The sequence below is a fragment of the Macrobrachium nipponense genome, chromosome 31 (assembly GCF_015104395.2).
Source record: "Macrobrachium nipponense isolate FS-2020 chromosome 31, ASM1510439v2, whole genome shotgun sequence".
In the NCBI taxonomy this organism is placed as follows: Eukaryota; Metazoa; Arthropoda; class Malacostraca; order Decapoda; family Palaemonidae; genus Macrobrachium; species Macrobrachium nipponense.
In genome coordinates this window covers 7,397,449-7,412,448 of record NC_061093.1, presented here as the reverse complement: position 1 = coordinate 7,412,448, position 15,000 = coordinate 7,397,449, and the positions used below count along the sequence as shown (strand labels likewise).

At 35.4% G+C, this 15,000-nt stretch overlaps 1 protein-coding gene across 2 annotated transcripts in view; it reads left to right on the top strand.

Moving 5' to 3' along the window:
- LOC135206617 (cuticle protein AM1274-like) overlaps positions 1 to 14,736 on the top strand; it is a 94,611-nt gene extending 79,875 nt beyond the window's left edge. Inside the window, exons 1-3 of one of the 2 annotated variants that reach the window (XM_064237956.1) lie at positions 11,950 to 12,066; positions 12,258 to 12,583; positions 14,325 to 14,736. In XM_064237956.1, the coding sequence (XP_064094026.1) occupies positions 12,019 to 12,066; positions 12,258 to 12,583; positions 14,325 to 14,556 (606 nt within the window). In that variant the 5' untranslated portion in view covers positions 11,950 to 12,018 and the 3' untranslated portion in view covers positions 14,557 to 14,736. Of the gene's footprint in view, positions 1 to 11,949; positions 12,067 to 12,257; positions 12,584 to 14,324 lie in introns of those variants that run through there. The other variant, XM_064237957.1, reaches the window with a different exon arrangement.
- The last annotated feature ends 264 nt before the right edge of the window (positions 14,737 to 15,000 follow it).

Here is a 15,000-nt window from a genome sequence, read left to right as displayed (position 1 = left end):
CTTACCTGATCTCTTATATTTTTTTTGTTTCTGCATGACCACATAGTTGTAATATAAAAGCACAGGAATAATAAACATATATATTCCTTTTATTTCTGGCAATAAAGTTGGCTTCCAGTCTGGTTTCTTCGCTTGTGTTTATGTTTCCATGATGACGCATAAATTTATTATTGGATTTCACGAGAATTGGCTCCAAGCTGCCCCTCGAGACTGGCAACAACTGATTACAGTCTTTGGAAAGAACCAAATCTGGTTAGGGGACCTGCGACATGAAAGGCGGAGGGCTGTTGGGTTTGGTTGGGAGATCACGATTAGATTTGAAGTTCGGTTCCTCATCCAGGAGGAGATTTGCGGAGTCCGAACACTTTTCAGTTATTGACTCAGAAATTCAAAACATACATATTACTCACTATCCTACCTCAGTTGTTGCCACCTTACTTCACAGATGTCAGTCAATCAATCAACCCTTCCTTGTACTCCTTCCCATTTCATTCTGGGCTTATCTGGTTAATGACATTGGATTTCCCGCCCCGTCGGCCTTCCATTTCAGTGAATTAAACCGTCTTTGGGTAGTTTTATAGATGCGAATTCCAAAAATGATAGCAATATAAATAGAAAAAATGAAATATTTAACTTTTTTAGGCATTTTTCTCATTTCTTTTAAATGAATTTGGATTGTGACTAACAATGGCTCTCTCTGTTGGCTGGTAAGGGTTTGGAGGTCTACACCAGGCTACCTGATCCCTTTTAACTTACCGCACAACACTAAAATATGTCATCAATACACGTCGACAATTATCACATACATATCACAAGCACGTTGAAAACAAGTCACCAACCGTATGTGGAGAACGAACTTTGGGTGAATGCTGGATAATCGAGGGAAGGACGGTCACGCTCATAAATAAGTCTTTGACTTGTATCTAACCTGTTTATTATGTGTTTGCGACAAGTTACCAATGTGTGTTTATGACATAATTTACTGTACTTTGGGCGACCTTTTGTATATCAGTATATATATTGCCTACATCTTAGTAAACAGAGGGGCAGTACCTTGCTGTACGAGTGGATTTCGCGCCCGGCTACCAATCCGGAAGTCCGAAGTTCGATTCTTGGCTCGGCCAACGCGGAACCAGTGGAATTTTATTTCTGGTGATAAAAATGAATTTCTCGATATAATGTGGTTCGGATCCCACAATAAGATGTAGGTCCCGTTGCTAGGTAACCAATTGGTTTCTAGACACGTAAAAATATCTAATCCTTCGGGCCAGCCCTAGGAGAGATGTTAATCAGCTCAGTGTTCCTGTAAAAACTAAGATATACTTAACTTAAGTAAACAGTGGTTATGAATGCAAATAATGCTTCTATTCAAGTGCCTATGAAGAAAAAATAATTTAAACCATACAGAAAAAACTAAGTTAAAATCATAGATTTATTAAGAATAAAAATATCTTTTTTATCTTTTTTTTCAGCTGCTCGTGTCCCTGGCCCCTGTGGCCCTAAGTGCCGCTCGTCCTCCGGAGGACATCATCGACTTCCAGCTGGACAACCAAGAGCAGGAGCAGGAGGGCTAGCTAGGAAGGTCTGTCAAAGGCGAGTACTACTGGACCGCTCCTGATGGCAACGAGTACTTCTTCAAGTACGAGGGCGACCAATTCGAGTACAGAGTCATCGAGGACAACGTCGTGCCCAAAGCCCCCGAGGCCGAGTTTCCTGAGGTCGAGGACGAGTGAAGGATCTCTCAAGCACTTCCTCGAGTGCTTCCTTTCCTCTCCCTCAAAGTGTTTCTCGTAAATCTCGAAGGAATTTGATGTCCATGTGTCATCAAGAGATGTTGACAGAGCTTTTCCAAGAAGAGATATTAAAAACAGATATATAATATAATCTTGTATTCCTCAATTGTTTTTATAGAGCCTCTTCCTATGTTTTTATAATATGAGAAAGCAAGATACTCGAACAAAATTCAACAGATGTTGGAGCAGAAGGCCAAAATACCCGGGAGGTATGGCATAGCTGAGAGGCTTAGTGTATGTAGGGAGGTTGATGAACTGCTGATACAGAGGTGACAATTATCACAGAGCACAGGAATACTTAGTATACTAAGGAGGGGGTATGGTAGGATTAATATCGAGAAACTAAAACAAACAAAAGGGAGACTGATAGAGAAATGACAATGGAGTTTAGACAAAGATGGATTGTCCACAAGTGCAATTAATTATACATTAACGTTCAAGTTTGAAAGCAAAGGGTAAAGGCTATAAGCGACATACTTGGGCTTAAAAACTGAATCGATAAAGGCAATGCAAAGTATTAGTGTGGCGGTGTCTATTCTGTTGTACTGGATTTCCTTTGTAGCCAACTTTTGGAGAGAAAATCCTTGGTGTTCAAGTCATATAGTGAGGTGGAATTATGTTTTTCTTTGATTGGTATAGATCGGAATTCAATCAATTATAGATAGATAGATATGTATGTTACATTAATTGATTGGAATCTGATTTACATATCAGAAACAAATTGCAGCAAAATGAAAGTCGACGTGCTTTCAGCAAAATATAGAAAAAAATCATTCATGTATTTGCAATATTGCACGATTGAAAACCACTAGGAAATGCGAGAGCTTTCAGCAATATCATTCATGCAAAAATAACTTCCCTCAATTGCTAATAGTATTACAATAACGAGACTAGAATTACAACCACGATTTAAATTATTCCATTTTAAGCAAATTGATCCTTGGACGAATGTTAATTTGTCATTCTGAAACCTGAGTAGCATCTTAACATTATTAAAATACCCATGCTACTGAATTCATATTTGTCAGCACTAATTCATGAAAGTATAGTATATACGTATTTAAATCCGTTCAAATTCAGTTACTCATCTATTTTTTAGTTTCCTATTTAATTTTATTACAGCGTCAATAACATAGATGTGTAACGCCAGTTTTAGTATGTATAAATCAATCAATCCATTTATTCATGAAAAGCCATACAAACTATTCGTAAAATCAGCGGCGCTGAAAGTTAGACCAGAAACGAGGTGAAGATTAATTCATCAGGAATGCAGTTTATCGATAACCTTTATGCTGAAGATTCGATAATTGACCTCAGATATAAATAGACACTTTCAAAAGAATATTTGATATTTAATAAGTGTCCTAAATCTATATATAAACAAGACATTATCAATATGAATTAATGATATTTGGCAACGCAAGCATACTAGCGGGGGTATCGAAAAGCTGTTTAAGTTTTCGTCATCACGAATACAGTATATCGATACCTTTTACGTTAAAAATACTATCATCATCCTCAGATATAAACAGACACGTTTTAATGAAATATTTATTATTCATTAAGTGTCCTATATCTATGTATAATGACGGTATATTGAATATACAGAAATGAGATTTGGCATAGTCGTCTAATGGTGGGGCATTGGAAAAGTTGTTTAAGATTTCATCGTTATGAAGACAATCTTTCGATCACTTTGACGCTAAGAATATGATAATTAATGCAAGATGTAAATAGAGAATTTCTACGGGATACTTGTTGGTTAAAAACTGTCATAAATCTAAGTTTTGACAGTGCATTCAACATGAATATATGAAATATGGCACCGCCTCCTCGCCGGCTGGTCCACCCATCGTGAACTATGCTGATGATAGTTAAGTAGGTAATTAACAAGGATAAATTATATAAATACAGCGAATCTTAATCAAAGAAATATGTGGGACTCATTTAATTTTCCAGTAGTAGTTCTTGTCAGTAATATAAACCCAAATGTATTCCTTAACGAATAAAAAAAAGAAATAAAAAATATAACAAGGGAGCATCAATTCAACACTTAACGAACTGCCCGCAGTCTAGCCTCACTCAGAGCCGTATATAGAGAGTTTCCTTAATAGAAATGAGTGACAGATGGATAAGTAGTCATCTCAAAGACACCATGACCTTGTTGACAGAAAATAAATGAGAAAATCACAAGAGAAAGGCATTAATGAAATATAGTATAACTATCGAAAGTGGAGTAATTGACATTATGGCAGTAAATTGATCACGTGGTCGAGGTATTAGGCAAGAAAAGATACATCAGTCGCCATGTATTGATTGCTCAAACAAACAGAATTCAGAGCTTGAGGATCCTTGCGCTTTCATGACGTCACTGGAGGGTGAGCCATCCTTGTTTCGTGTTAAAAAGACGATTTTTTTCTTTAAGGAAATTTCTCTCGTAGTTTAAAACCAACCTAGTTTTTTATTTATAATACACGATTCGATAAAAGCTTCAAAATTCCTCCTCTATCCTCCAAAAAAGAAATATTCGCGCTTTAAACGGCACATGTAAGGGCAATACAAGTCTTCCTCCTGAGGTATCATTAAAAAGAATCTATTTTAACATATTAGACAAATTTCTCTCTGAGATGGATAACACACAGAAAGAAAATTCTAAGAACATTCTCAATTTGCCTTATTTTAACGGATTTGAAACCATTAAATCATTGTTAAAAGCTTTTAATGTCAACCTTGTTTTTTCCTATAATAACACACTAAAAGGAATGTTAATAAAAAATGGCCCCAGAGAAAGCAACAACTTAATATATAAAATTCCATGTATGGATTGTCCCTCATTTTATCTCGGACAGTCTAGCAAATAACTTTTTGGGGTTTAGATATGTGGATGATATCTTCTGTATTTGGCCAGTTCACGAAAACCTCCAGGAATTCCTTAATAATCTCAATAATTTAGTCCCTTCTATAAAATTTACTGTAGAGAAAGAAAGAAATTGTAATTTGAATTTTCTTGATGTAACTGTCCATAGAAATGATAGAAATTTCACCTTTTCAGTCTTTCGAAAATCAACTAATATTGCCTCTTTTGTTCATTACTACTCCAATCACCATCAAAATGTTAAATTCTCGGTTTTTTCTGGGATGTTCCTAAGGGCTTTACGTGTCTGTAGCCCGCAGTTTATTGACGCTGAAATTAAAACTATTTATGATATTGCATTGAAACTAAAATACCCAAGGACTTTTGTAGATGTGGCATGGAAATGAGCTAGAAAAACATTTTATTCAACTAATGACAAACTTGAATTTAGTAAGCATAACATTCTAAAATTACCTTATGATGAAAGGTTTTTAGATATTCCTAGAATTTTAAAGCTTTTTAACATAAATGTTGTTTTCAGTAATATTAATGTCAAGAGTTTAGTAATCAAAAATTCTCCTAAAGATCTTCCAGGCTGCATATATGAAATTCCTTGCAAAAAGTGTAATAAAGTCTATTACGGACAGACCGGCAAATCTCTTTCACAGCGTCTCAAGCAACATCAATATTCTGTGAGAACTGGGCAAATATCGAATGCATTATTCGTACATATGAGAGATTTAGACCATCCTATTAACTGGAGTCAATGACACAGTTAAAAGGAATATCATTGAATCTTGTTTTATCAAGTCAAATAATAGAAATGTTCTAAATTTAAGTCTTGGTTTATTTAAACTTGATGCTTTCATAATGAAAAATGGTTGTAGATAAATAAAAGCAACAAAATTAATATATTCAGTTTTTACATGTTTTGGACTGTAAAGATACTTTGTAATTTCGGTTAGGGTCAGAATCTGTTTAAGTTTGTGACCGTGTGATATCCGATAATCCTGGATTATCCCTTTTAATTTTTACCCTTTTGATAATTAACCATCTGGTATTCCTGATCTGTTTGTATCTGAGACCTTCCTCTCCAATTGTACTTTAGTAGCTCCTTGACGATGTCTGAGTAAAGACGAAAGCGCTTGGATTTCTGACTATCATTTTCCCCGTTGGTATTCGCTTATATATAACATATACATAAATTATAAGTAAATACACTTAATATATACAATAATATAATTATTAATATATATAGATATATAATATATATGTATATATATATATATATATATATATACTATAATATATAATATATATATATATAGATATATATATATATATATATATATATATATATATATATATATATATATATATAATATATATATATATATATATATATATATATATATATATATATATATATATATATATATATATATATATATATATATATATATATATATATATATATCTATATATATATATATATATATATAGATTATATATATATATATATATATTTATATATATATATATATATATATATATATATATATATATATATATATATATAAATACTGTATCGTGCTTCTCAGTTATCAACAGAAGGATCCACTGTGATACTCTTGTTAATCAAGACGAAATATATTTGTTGAAAAAACAAAAACATTTATAATATATACATATATATATATATATATATATATATATATAAGATAGTATATATATATATCTATATATATATAAACATGAAGTGACAAAAATGGGACTTATAGACAAAGGCATTGGGTCTTACCAGGATTCGAGTCTGTAGGTTCATTTTGGTTTACTGGCTACTGGTTATGTTCCTACATTTCGACCCTACCCCGTCAAAAATTAGGCTGTGTAGTGGCCACACTATAGTAAAAAACAAATCAATTCATGGTGGATACTCCCTGAGCATCAAAAGTATCTCAGTTTCACCCCAAAATCTAATATTGAATTAAACACCGAAATAATAATGCCTCGGATGCTGAGACTCAAAAATTCATTCCTGTAATCATCTAATTTCAGTTGATTTCCATCTAATAACTTCGATAAAACCTCATTTTATTTGCAACCACTCAGGATCCATATCCATGGTGCGTTCTGTATCTGAACCTCTCAGTTCCCAGGTCTAATATTTGACAACATCTGTCATTCGCCACGCGATTCGCGTCAGACTTATGAAATCTTATGCGGTTTAAGCATTATTAGATTTATAGAGTTACTATCCTTTGCTCGGGTTTCACTGCACATTTTCGGCATCATGGCTCATACTCATTATTACGGCGTCTCTTCAATGTAACCATACCTTTGAGTATAGACAAACACGGTGACATGATATATCTCTTATATCAACTGCCTCCAACGTTGGGATTATTTTATCACTATTCATATGATTTAAGCCACATTTCATTTTTGTAATGCTTAATATTCCCAGAAGTTTCTTTACCAAAGAAAAAAAATACTTTAGAGATATTGCTCTCAGTATCCTCGACACTCTGCAAATATTCTGTTATTGCAACTACGTTGCGTACGAGACCTTCCTATGACTTTTCACTTGATTCATTACAAATCATAATTTTAGGCGAACGCTTCTTCACAATTCTACGTTTAATGTCAAACATTACCAGTCTTACAAGCAGCATCCTCTCTCTCTCTCTCTCTCTCTCACACACACACACACACAATCAGCAGGTTTAAGTCATAATATTCTTCTCAGTGCTCCTCTTTCTCTATTTGATCAATGCAGCATACGGAGACTTCGATGCGGCAACACTAACTATCTCTCCTATCTCATTGAGGACATCACCTTTCACTTCCTCTGCCTATGGAGAACTATGATGAAGAGAAATAAGATTAACTATATACCCAAGTGTCAGCTCTAGTTTATTCTTAAAAGTTTCCCAAATATTTCAAGTGATCTCTCAACAGTTTCCAGTCAACACTCATTGCAGATCCAGTTTACTCGTTTGAGGTTTACACTTTCCACTCATCAAAATTGGTACATTTCTTGGCTATTTATGCACTACTAATTGTTCAGCCCACCCAGGTACTTTCCTTAATCCTGCCTGTATGGAACTGATAGCAAACACTCATAGTGGTATAAAACTTGTAATAATTAGGTTAACCTTAACCATTCAGTAGTCACAGTGTAGTTTCCAATCACAAGCACCGTTTGTTAAGCACTCGATGCGGCAGATCAATGGAGATGATTACGTATGAAGTGTAAGTCATTCCCAAGTTATATGTAACTACCATTAAAGGCTAATGAATCGGTGGCATCTGCTAGTTACAGGGGCACGCCTACAATTTCTTGAAGTACTTATCATCTTTAAGAGTGAAGTTTTGAAGGAATAATAAAAAAACTCTGTTTTTTTTTATGCCCCATCTATTTATTGTTAACCAAGCAAATGTTCCAGGAATTAACTTACAACTTTCCCTGGGCTATAGTAGATGTCTAGTAGAACTACAATTAAGATGTATAAGGCAATACAGTCAAAAATATTTTAAAACAAACATAAAATAGATCAACACCAATATGTAGATTTCACAGATCAGAAAAAGTGAGGCTAATAAATTTTCTTTCATGATGTCTCATTAGACTGGATACTTCGACTCCAGAGTGTTCCAGCGTCATGCAGCCATCCTCAGACCAACATGGACAGCTAAGGAGGCTTACGATTATCTCCTCAACAGCTATTTTAGCTATTAGCTTATGGCTATCCTTAGGGTCATGCAAGATATGTAATTGCAATGCTCTCCTATACAAAGATGGTTGAAGTAAAATTTTATTGAAAATAATTTTTAAAATTTCCATTAACAAATACATTTGACCCATCTGAATTATAGAATAAAGCTCTCACATTTTAGATGCTTCTTTATGAAGCCTTATAAGACTGGATCTTCCAGCTCAAGTGAGCGTACCAGTGGCCTAACATAAACTGTATTACCAACTTAAGTTAAATTCTTCTTCTAAAGTTAAATGTAATTTGTAAACAACACTGTTTCTTGAACCCTTGGATCTCCTACTGGGCCAATTTTTCTCATTACTATGGAGGTTAACAGTTGGGCTGCTTATAACCACCAGTGTTGTAGTATTTGTGTGTTTTCCATCTCTCTGTGATGCATAGCCTTTGCAAGGCCATCCAGGATGTCCATGACCTTCCACTATGTTTATTTGCACAGCCTCTCGTTTAAGGCAATTTTCATTAAATACTAGTGGGCATATTGCATATACCAATCTCAGACACCACTTCTATAGTTTCCTATACTTTTTACCTTCAAGGCTGAAGTTGTAGGTGAACATTTACTCCATTTATTTCATCTTAAGCTGAGGAGCTTCTTAGACATAAATCTAATTGTATCATCATAGCTATGGTTAATGAATATTGGAACTACACTTCTTTATAGAGGTAATTTCAGTCTAAAAGTGGCTAAAAACAAGACACGATAGAATGAAAGTAGATAATGAATTTCACAGATTAGGATGTATCTCCATGAAGCCTCTCATGACAGGATCTATTGACTTCTGAAAATCTTCAAGTATCCAGCATCTATTTTTGCCCAAAGATGCTTATAATTCAAAGCTTAAACAACTACTGTAAATCTGAAATTCGAAACTAAGCTGGTTCTAGATTCCTTGGGTCTATAAGGGGTGGTGATTTTTACTCACCACAAAGTTTGCTTACTAGATTGGAGCAGTTAAAGATTCTATGCATTACTCTCCTTTGGAGTTGCAGTCTGTAGTTTCCTTCTCTCCGTGATGGAGTAGCTTATCCACATCCATCCACGAGGTCTATAATTCTTCACTTGGAATGATTTATTTTTGGTAGTCTTTCTTTCCAGACAGTTTTGTTAAATATTAATGTAACTGTAGCATTACTACCTGCAGACATAACTTCAATAATTTCTTAATTTATTTACTCTGAAAATGGAGGCAGCTTCCTCCATAACTTATGGCTATCACAAGGATACACTAGATATTATGTAGAAATGAAATTATAACAAATAGGTGACTGCAGCAAAAGAAAATGCTTTAAACTAAGGCTCCAAAATTACAATGAACACTTATATTTCACATATTAAAAATTATTCTCCGAGAAGTTTCACAAGATTAGATTCTTTGGCTCCAGAGAATGTCTTAACCATCTTGTCCCCAACACTTCATATATGAAGATGCTCACACAGACTGAAAAAGAAACACTAGTCATACATCCCCTTGCTCCTTAGGGTAAGAAGTATTTCTCATCATAAGTGCAGCTTACAGGTTGCGGTGGCTCAGTCCCTACAGCACAGCTCTCTCATAAGATGTAGTCTTGCTGCAGATCCTTTCTTTCTGCCAAGGAGTAGCTGCTCTCCACCCTTCCAAGATGTTCATGATATGACACTTGCATTTATGATTTTATGGGCACATCTTTTTGGCAATATTCATTAAAAGCTGATGCACATGTATCCCCAACTTTAAAGCAAGTCCTTTACAATTCCATGAAAGTTTGGAAGATCTGCTGCTACATTTATTTATTCTTAAGCAGCAGCCATTCCAGACATACTGCAGGGCATTAAAAATGGCTAAGAGTAGTACTGTTTATTCAAACAGGATTAGAGAATTTTTTTCAACCACTATACGCTGGTTTTATCTTACCATAGGAATTTTTATGGGTTACCTAAGTAACGTAGATATTTTGATATAGAATTGGTTTTTATGTAATTGGCTTATAAAGAACTCCCCATATTCATCTATCTGCTGCCTCTATTTACCGTTCCTTATAAAAGTAGAAAAATGTGAAGTGGATAAAGGTTGACAGTTTTTAGAGAAAGAGTGGAATAAGAATTAAAAGTCGGAAGGGAATGCCATTGTAGTTTTAGATGATACACTCCAAAGAACATATTACACCGTTTTAGTACAGTGAGAGCTGCAGTGCTATTGCACTTACTTTATTTACCAGTTGAAAATTGTGGAACGTATATATACATTTGCTCAGAGATATCCTTTTACGTGTACAGACATTATTCTATGTGAAATAAAGATTCAGTGGCATCTTAATTATAAAACAGGAGGAGAAGTTTAATTACTTAGGATCTACTTTAAGCAAAAAGGGAGGAAGTGAGGCTGAAGTTGAAGTTGACAGTAGGGTCAAAGCTGCATGAGGGAAGTGGAGAGAGGTAGCTGGAGTAGTATGTGATAAGAAAATGCCAATCAAGCTACAAGTCAGTATCTATAGCACAGTAATAAGACCAGTGTTAATGTATGGATTGAATATGGGATCTCAGAAGAAAAGGGGAAGTTAAGCTTGAGAGAACAAAGTTGAGAATACTGAGGAGGATTATGGAAATACTCGTGGTTGAGAGATCGGGGAATGAAATAAGATAGGCAGGCTTATCAAAGATTACGGAGGTAATGAGAGAGTCACGATTGAGGTGGTATGGGCATCATGTGATGAGGATGGATGACGAGGAGGGAGCGAAGAGGGCTTGGGAGGAGGAACCTGTTAGAAGAAGAAGATCGAGAGGGAGACAGAGAATGAGATGGCGAGATAAAGTGAAGGAAGATGTGGAGAGAAGAGGTTTGATGCCTTTGATAGATTTTAATTCCTGCATGTCTAATGGAATATTTTCATACTGTGCATCCCATTATTATATGAAATATGTTTCGTGAGTTTTAACGTTATCAAAAGAGATTATGAACGAAGAAAATGTGAGTTTGGGTCATGAAAGCAGGCCATATTACAATGATAAAAGAAGACTGCAGAAATAAAAGAATATGAGAAGTACAGGCTTTACAGTAACGAAAAACATAACAAGATTACGCCTTGATTAAACTTATAGAGTATTTATAATATCATAGGAAAGCGATATCACAATAAAAGCATGTGTTCAGAAAAATAATGAGAGCAACTTTATATCTTGTGGAAAAACCATTTAGTAAAGAATAAATAAAATTAAAAATATTCATAATTTCATCATAACAATATGTTAGAAAAATATTTTTACGAATGATACCGATACACCAGGAATACTTTTCATGTTGTGCACCGGATCAAGATGTGGTTTCCTAAAAGTAACAGCATAACTAGAATGAGCTTTAAGGACAGCTGCTTCAAGAGGCAGAAGATACACAGCCAGAATATGAAATGTAATTAAGTTGAGGTCATCTGGATCTCGTCCAAACATGGTTCTGCTCATGAGAAAGTAAATGAAGGGTGGAGAGAGAAGAGAGAAGGAGAGGAAGAGGATGGAGAGAGAGAGAGAGAGAGAGAGAGAGAGAGAGAGAGAGCGGCCTTTCTCCGAGGACTGATCTGAATTCCTTCCACAGGGAAAATGCTCTATTAAAAGGAATGCACCATGCACTGCCTCCACCAGTCTTCCAACATCACCTCCAGGATGAAGATAGTAAGCGAAGGAGATTGCTCCCACTCGTATGTCCTCCTTGACGATAGCAGTGTTTCTAGCTGACTTGGGAGTTAACCTCTATATAAGCATTTGCTTCTGTGATTCCAGCTCTTTTGTGCCTTCAAAAAATGATTGCTTTTTCAGATGCACTGAGCACCTAAACAAACTCAGTCTATTTCGTTTTCCTGCAGATCATCATCTCAGCACTTGCAACTTTGTCCATCGCTGCTCCACAGTACAATTATTCTCCTCCACCTACATCACCACCACCTCCTCCATCTACTACTCCACCTCTTCCAAGTACAACCCCATCTCAACTGTACGCGGCGCCAGGAGCAGGCCAAAGAAATGCCGAAGTCAAGATTCCACCTCCAGTGGCCATCTTAAAGGACGAGAGAACCCAGAGTGAAGACGGAACTTTCAAATTCGAATTCGAGGGCGACAATGGGATCGTCGTCTCTGGATCTGGATCCGCAACAGGAACAAACGGCTCCGTAGTACAGACGGGAAGTTACAAGTAAGTATGAGTCTGAGCTCTATCTACTTTCTAAGAATAAAACTGCCACGACTACCAGTGGGCATTGGTTTCTCCCTAGTAAATGTGTATCTCCCACTTATTTCTCCTTATAGTAACAACTGATTTGACCATAAAATAGCAAAGGTATACTTAAGAAGGTAATTCCTCTCTCCCTCTTCAGCTCTCAAACCTAATGGAGATTAAATGATTACAGGTGCAAGTAAATGTGGATTTTCTCTTCCCACTATTTTTTTCTGATTAATGAAAATATTAACAAAACTAATGATCGTGAATTCCCTCTCCTTCTTCCCTCTTTTATTGACTCTTACAGTAAAAATCCAATGAAGACTAGCATACGACAAGTCAAACTGAGTTTCAATCTCTCCTCCTTTAATTTCTCTTTACTAGAAAATGTTCTGCACCTAAATAAGGTCTTAAATTCTCTTTTTTGTTTCTCTCGTTAATAAGAACACAGTAAAGACTAAAATATTTCAACTACAAGTAAGTATGAATTCCTGTTCCAATTCTCTTACTTTCTATTTGTGGATTAAGAAAAAATAATAAATATAAAAAACATACAATCCAAAGCAAGTTCTGATGCATTTAGTTTGCACTCGCATCCCCAATTCATCGAATATAGCAATGACGTAGAATACAAACATTATATATATTTTTCTTAATGGAAGACATATACGTAAATAGTGTTACTTATCATATTACAGTCACAAATATTATCCTTGATAACATTCTCTTGTTTGTGAGAGAGGTCTTTTTCCAGGCTTGTAACTGATTCCGGTATAAAATCTTATAAGAGAACATGAATTTACTATTTTTCTGAGTTGCGCATAATTGCATAGCTAACTTACTGTTTGGATGATTATTGGCTGGATAGCGTTCTCACAATGACAGCTAACTTCCCAAAGATTCGCGAACCGACCCATAAGCTTAGCTTCTCTGCGTCACTAAAGGCCAAGGATTTTCTCAAGTTTTTTAAACAAGCTGGATTAACCCCTTTCAAGCAATGGCAATTGCCTACGTCTAATGCCGGTGAACAGATGACGTGCAGATAACATGTTACAGGAAATATAGCAATCTACAGTAAAAAGGTTTGGACATCAAGACAAACTTTATCATTCGATACTGCAGATAGATCTTGCTCCATTGAGCTCTTCGTTAGCTGCTGTCTTTACCTCGTTTCGCTGTCTTTCACTAAGAAGGAATGATCTTAAAACGAAGTTGAACTTATATATATTTCAAGCCTCACTCAAATAAAATGATAGTTACTTTCCTTTACACATCATAACTTGCAGACAGCTAAAAATCATCATTCAAACACTGATATTTTAAAAGATATGATGATACCAGTTATAGAATTTACAATTGTCGATTTGTTGCATATTTTAAAAAATATTACAAACATCACGCTCTCTCTGAGGCTAATTCTAGCAGCTGAAATTTTCACTGTATTTTCGTTTTCACGATTTTTGCTGTAATTGTTTATGCTAATTCTTAGATTTGAAATTATTTGTCTTGTTTATTTCATAAAGTGTTCCAGGGATACCAAAGTGCATATTGTCATCAGTTCTTGCATTTGGAATTGTCCTTGTATTGCTGATTTTGGATACTTAGATACCATGTTCTTCTCGATGTCAGTTCTGGCATTCGAGACTTAATACTTGTCTCCAATCTGAGTGTTACAAAGACACTGTGCTTCTTGTTCATTTCCTGTACGTGTCCTCAGGTACACCGCCCCCGACGGAACTCCCGTTGATGTGACGTACGTGGCCGATGAAAAAGGGTTCCAGCCTCAGTCAGACAGTCTTCCCAAGGCTCCCGAATTCCCCCACCCGATTCCTCAGTTCGTCCTCGACCAGATCGCCTTCGCTGCCGAGGAGGATGCAGCTGCTGCAGGTTCTGCCACTGCTGAGACTAAGTCTTCTTCTCCCAATTTATATCAAGCCCCTCAAGCATAATGCAGAACCTCAGAGAAGAACATTTGTGCTACTTTGCAGAACGGCCTTTCCTTGAATCACAATAGGAATTTGAGAACAAACGTTCCACTCATTATATTATCATTATTATTTAACTTATCAGTGTTTCAATAATTGCATATCTGAATAGAAATGATAAAGAATAATAAACTCCAATAAGAACTCTGTTTTTATTACTTAGAAATTGAATCGTTGTGTGACGAATAGTGGCTAATGCAGTTGCAAAAAAAATCTATTACTTTGTTGCTCTCGTCCCTTGCATAGCAATGATTTTCATTAAGTCATCTGCCGGTTCATTCCATTCATTTTCCCTGTCGTTACTTTTCAGTCCATCCTTTACTTACAAATTTATTCTTTTTCCTTGAAATTGTACGCAAAATTATCACTCTGGCCAGAAGAATGATAGAAAATTATCGTGTTATTTAA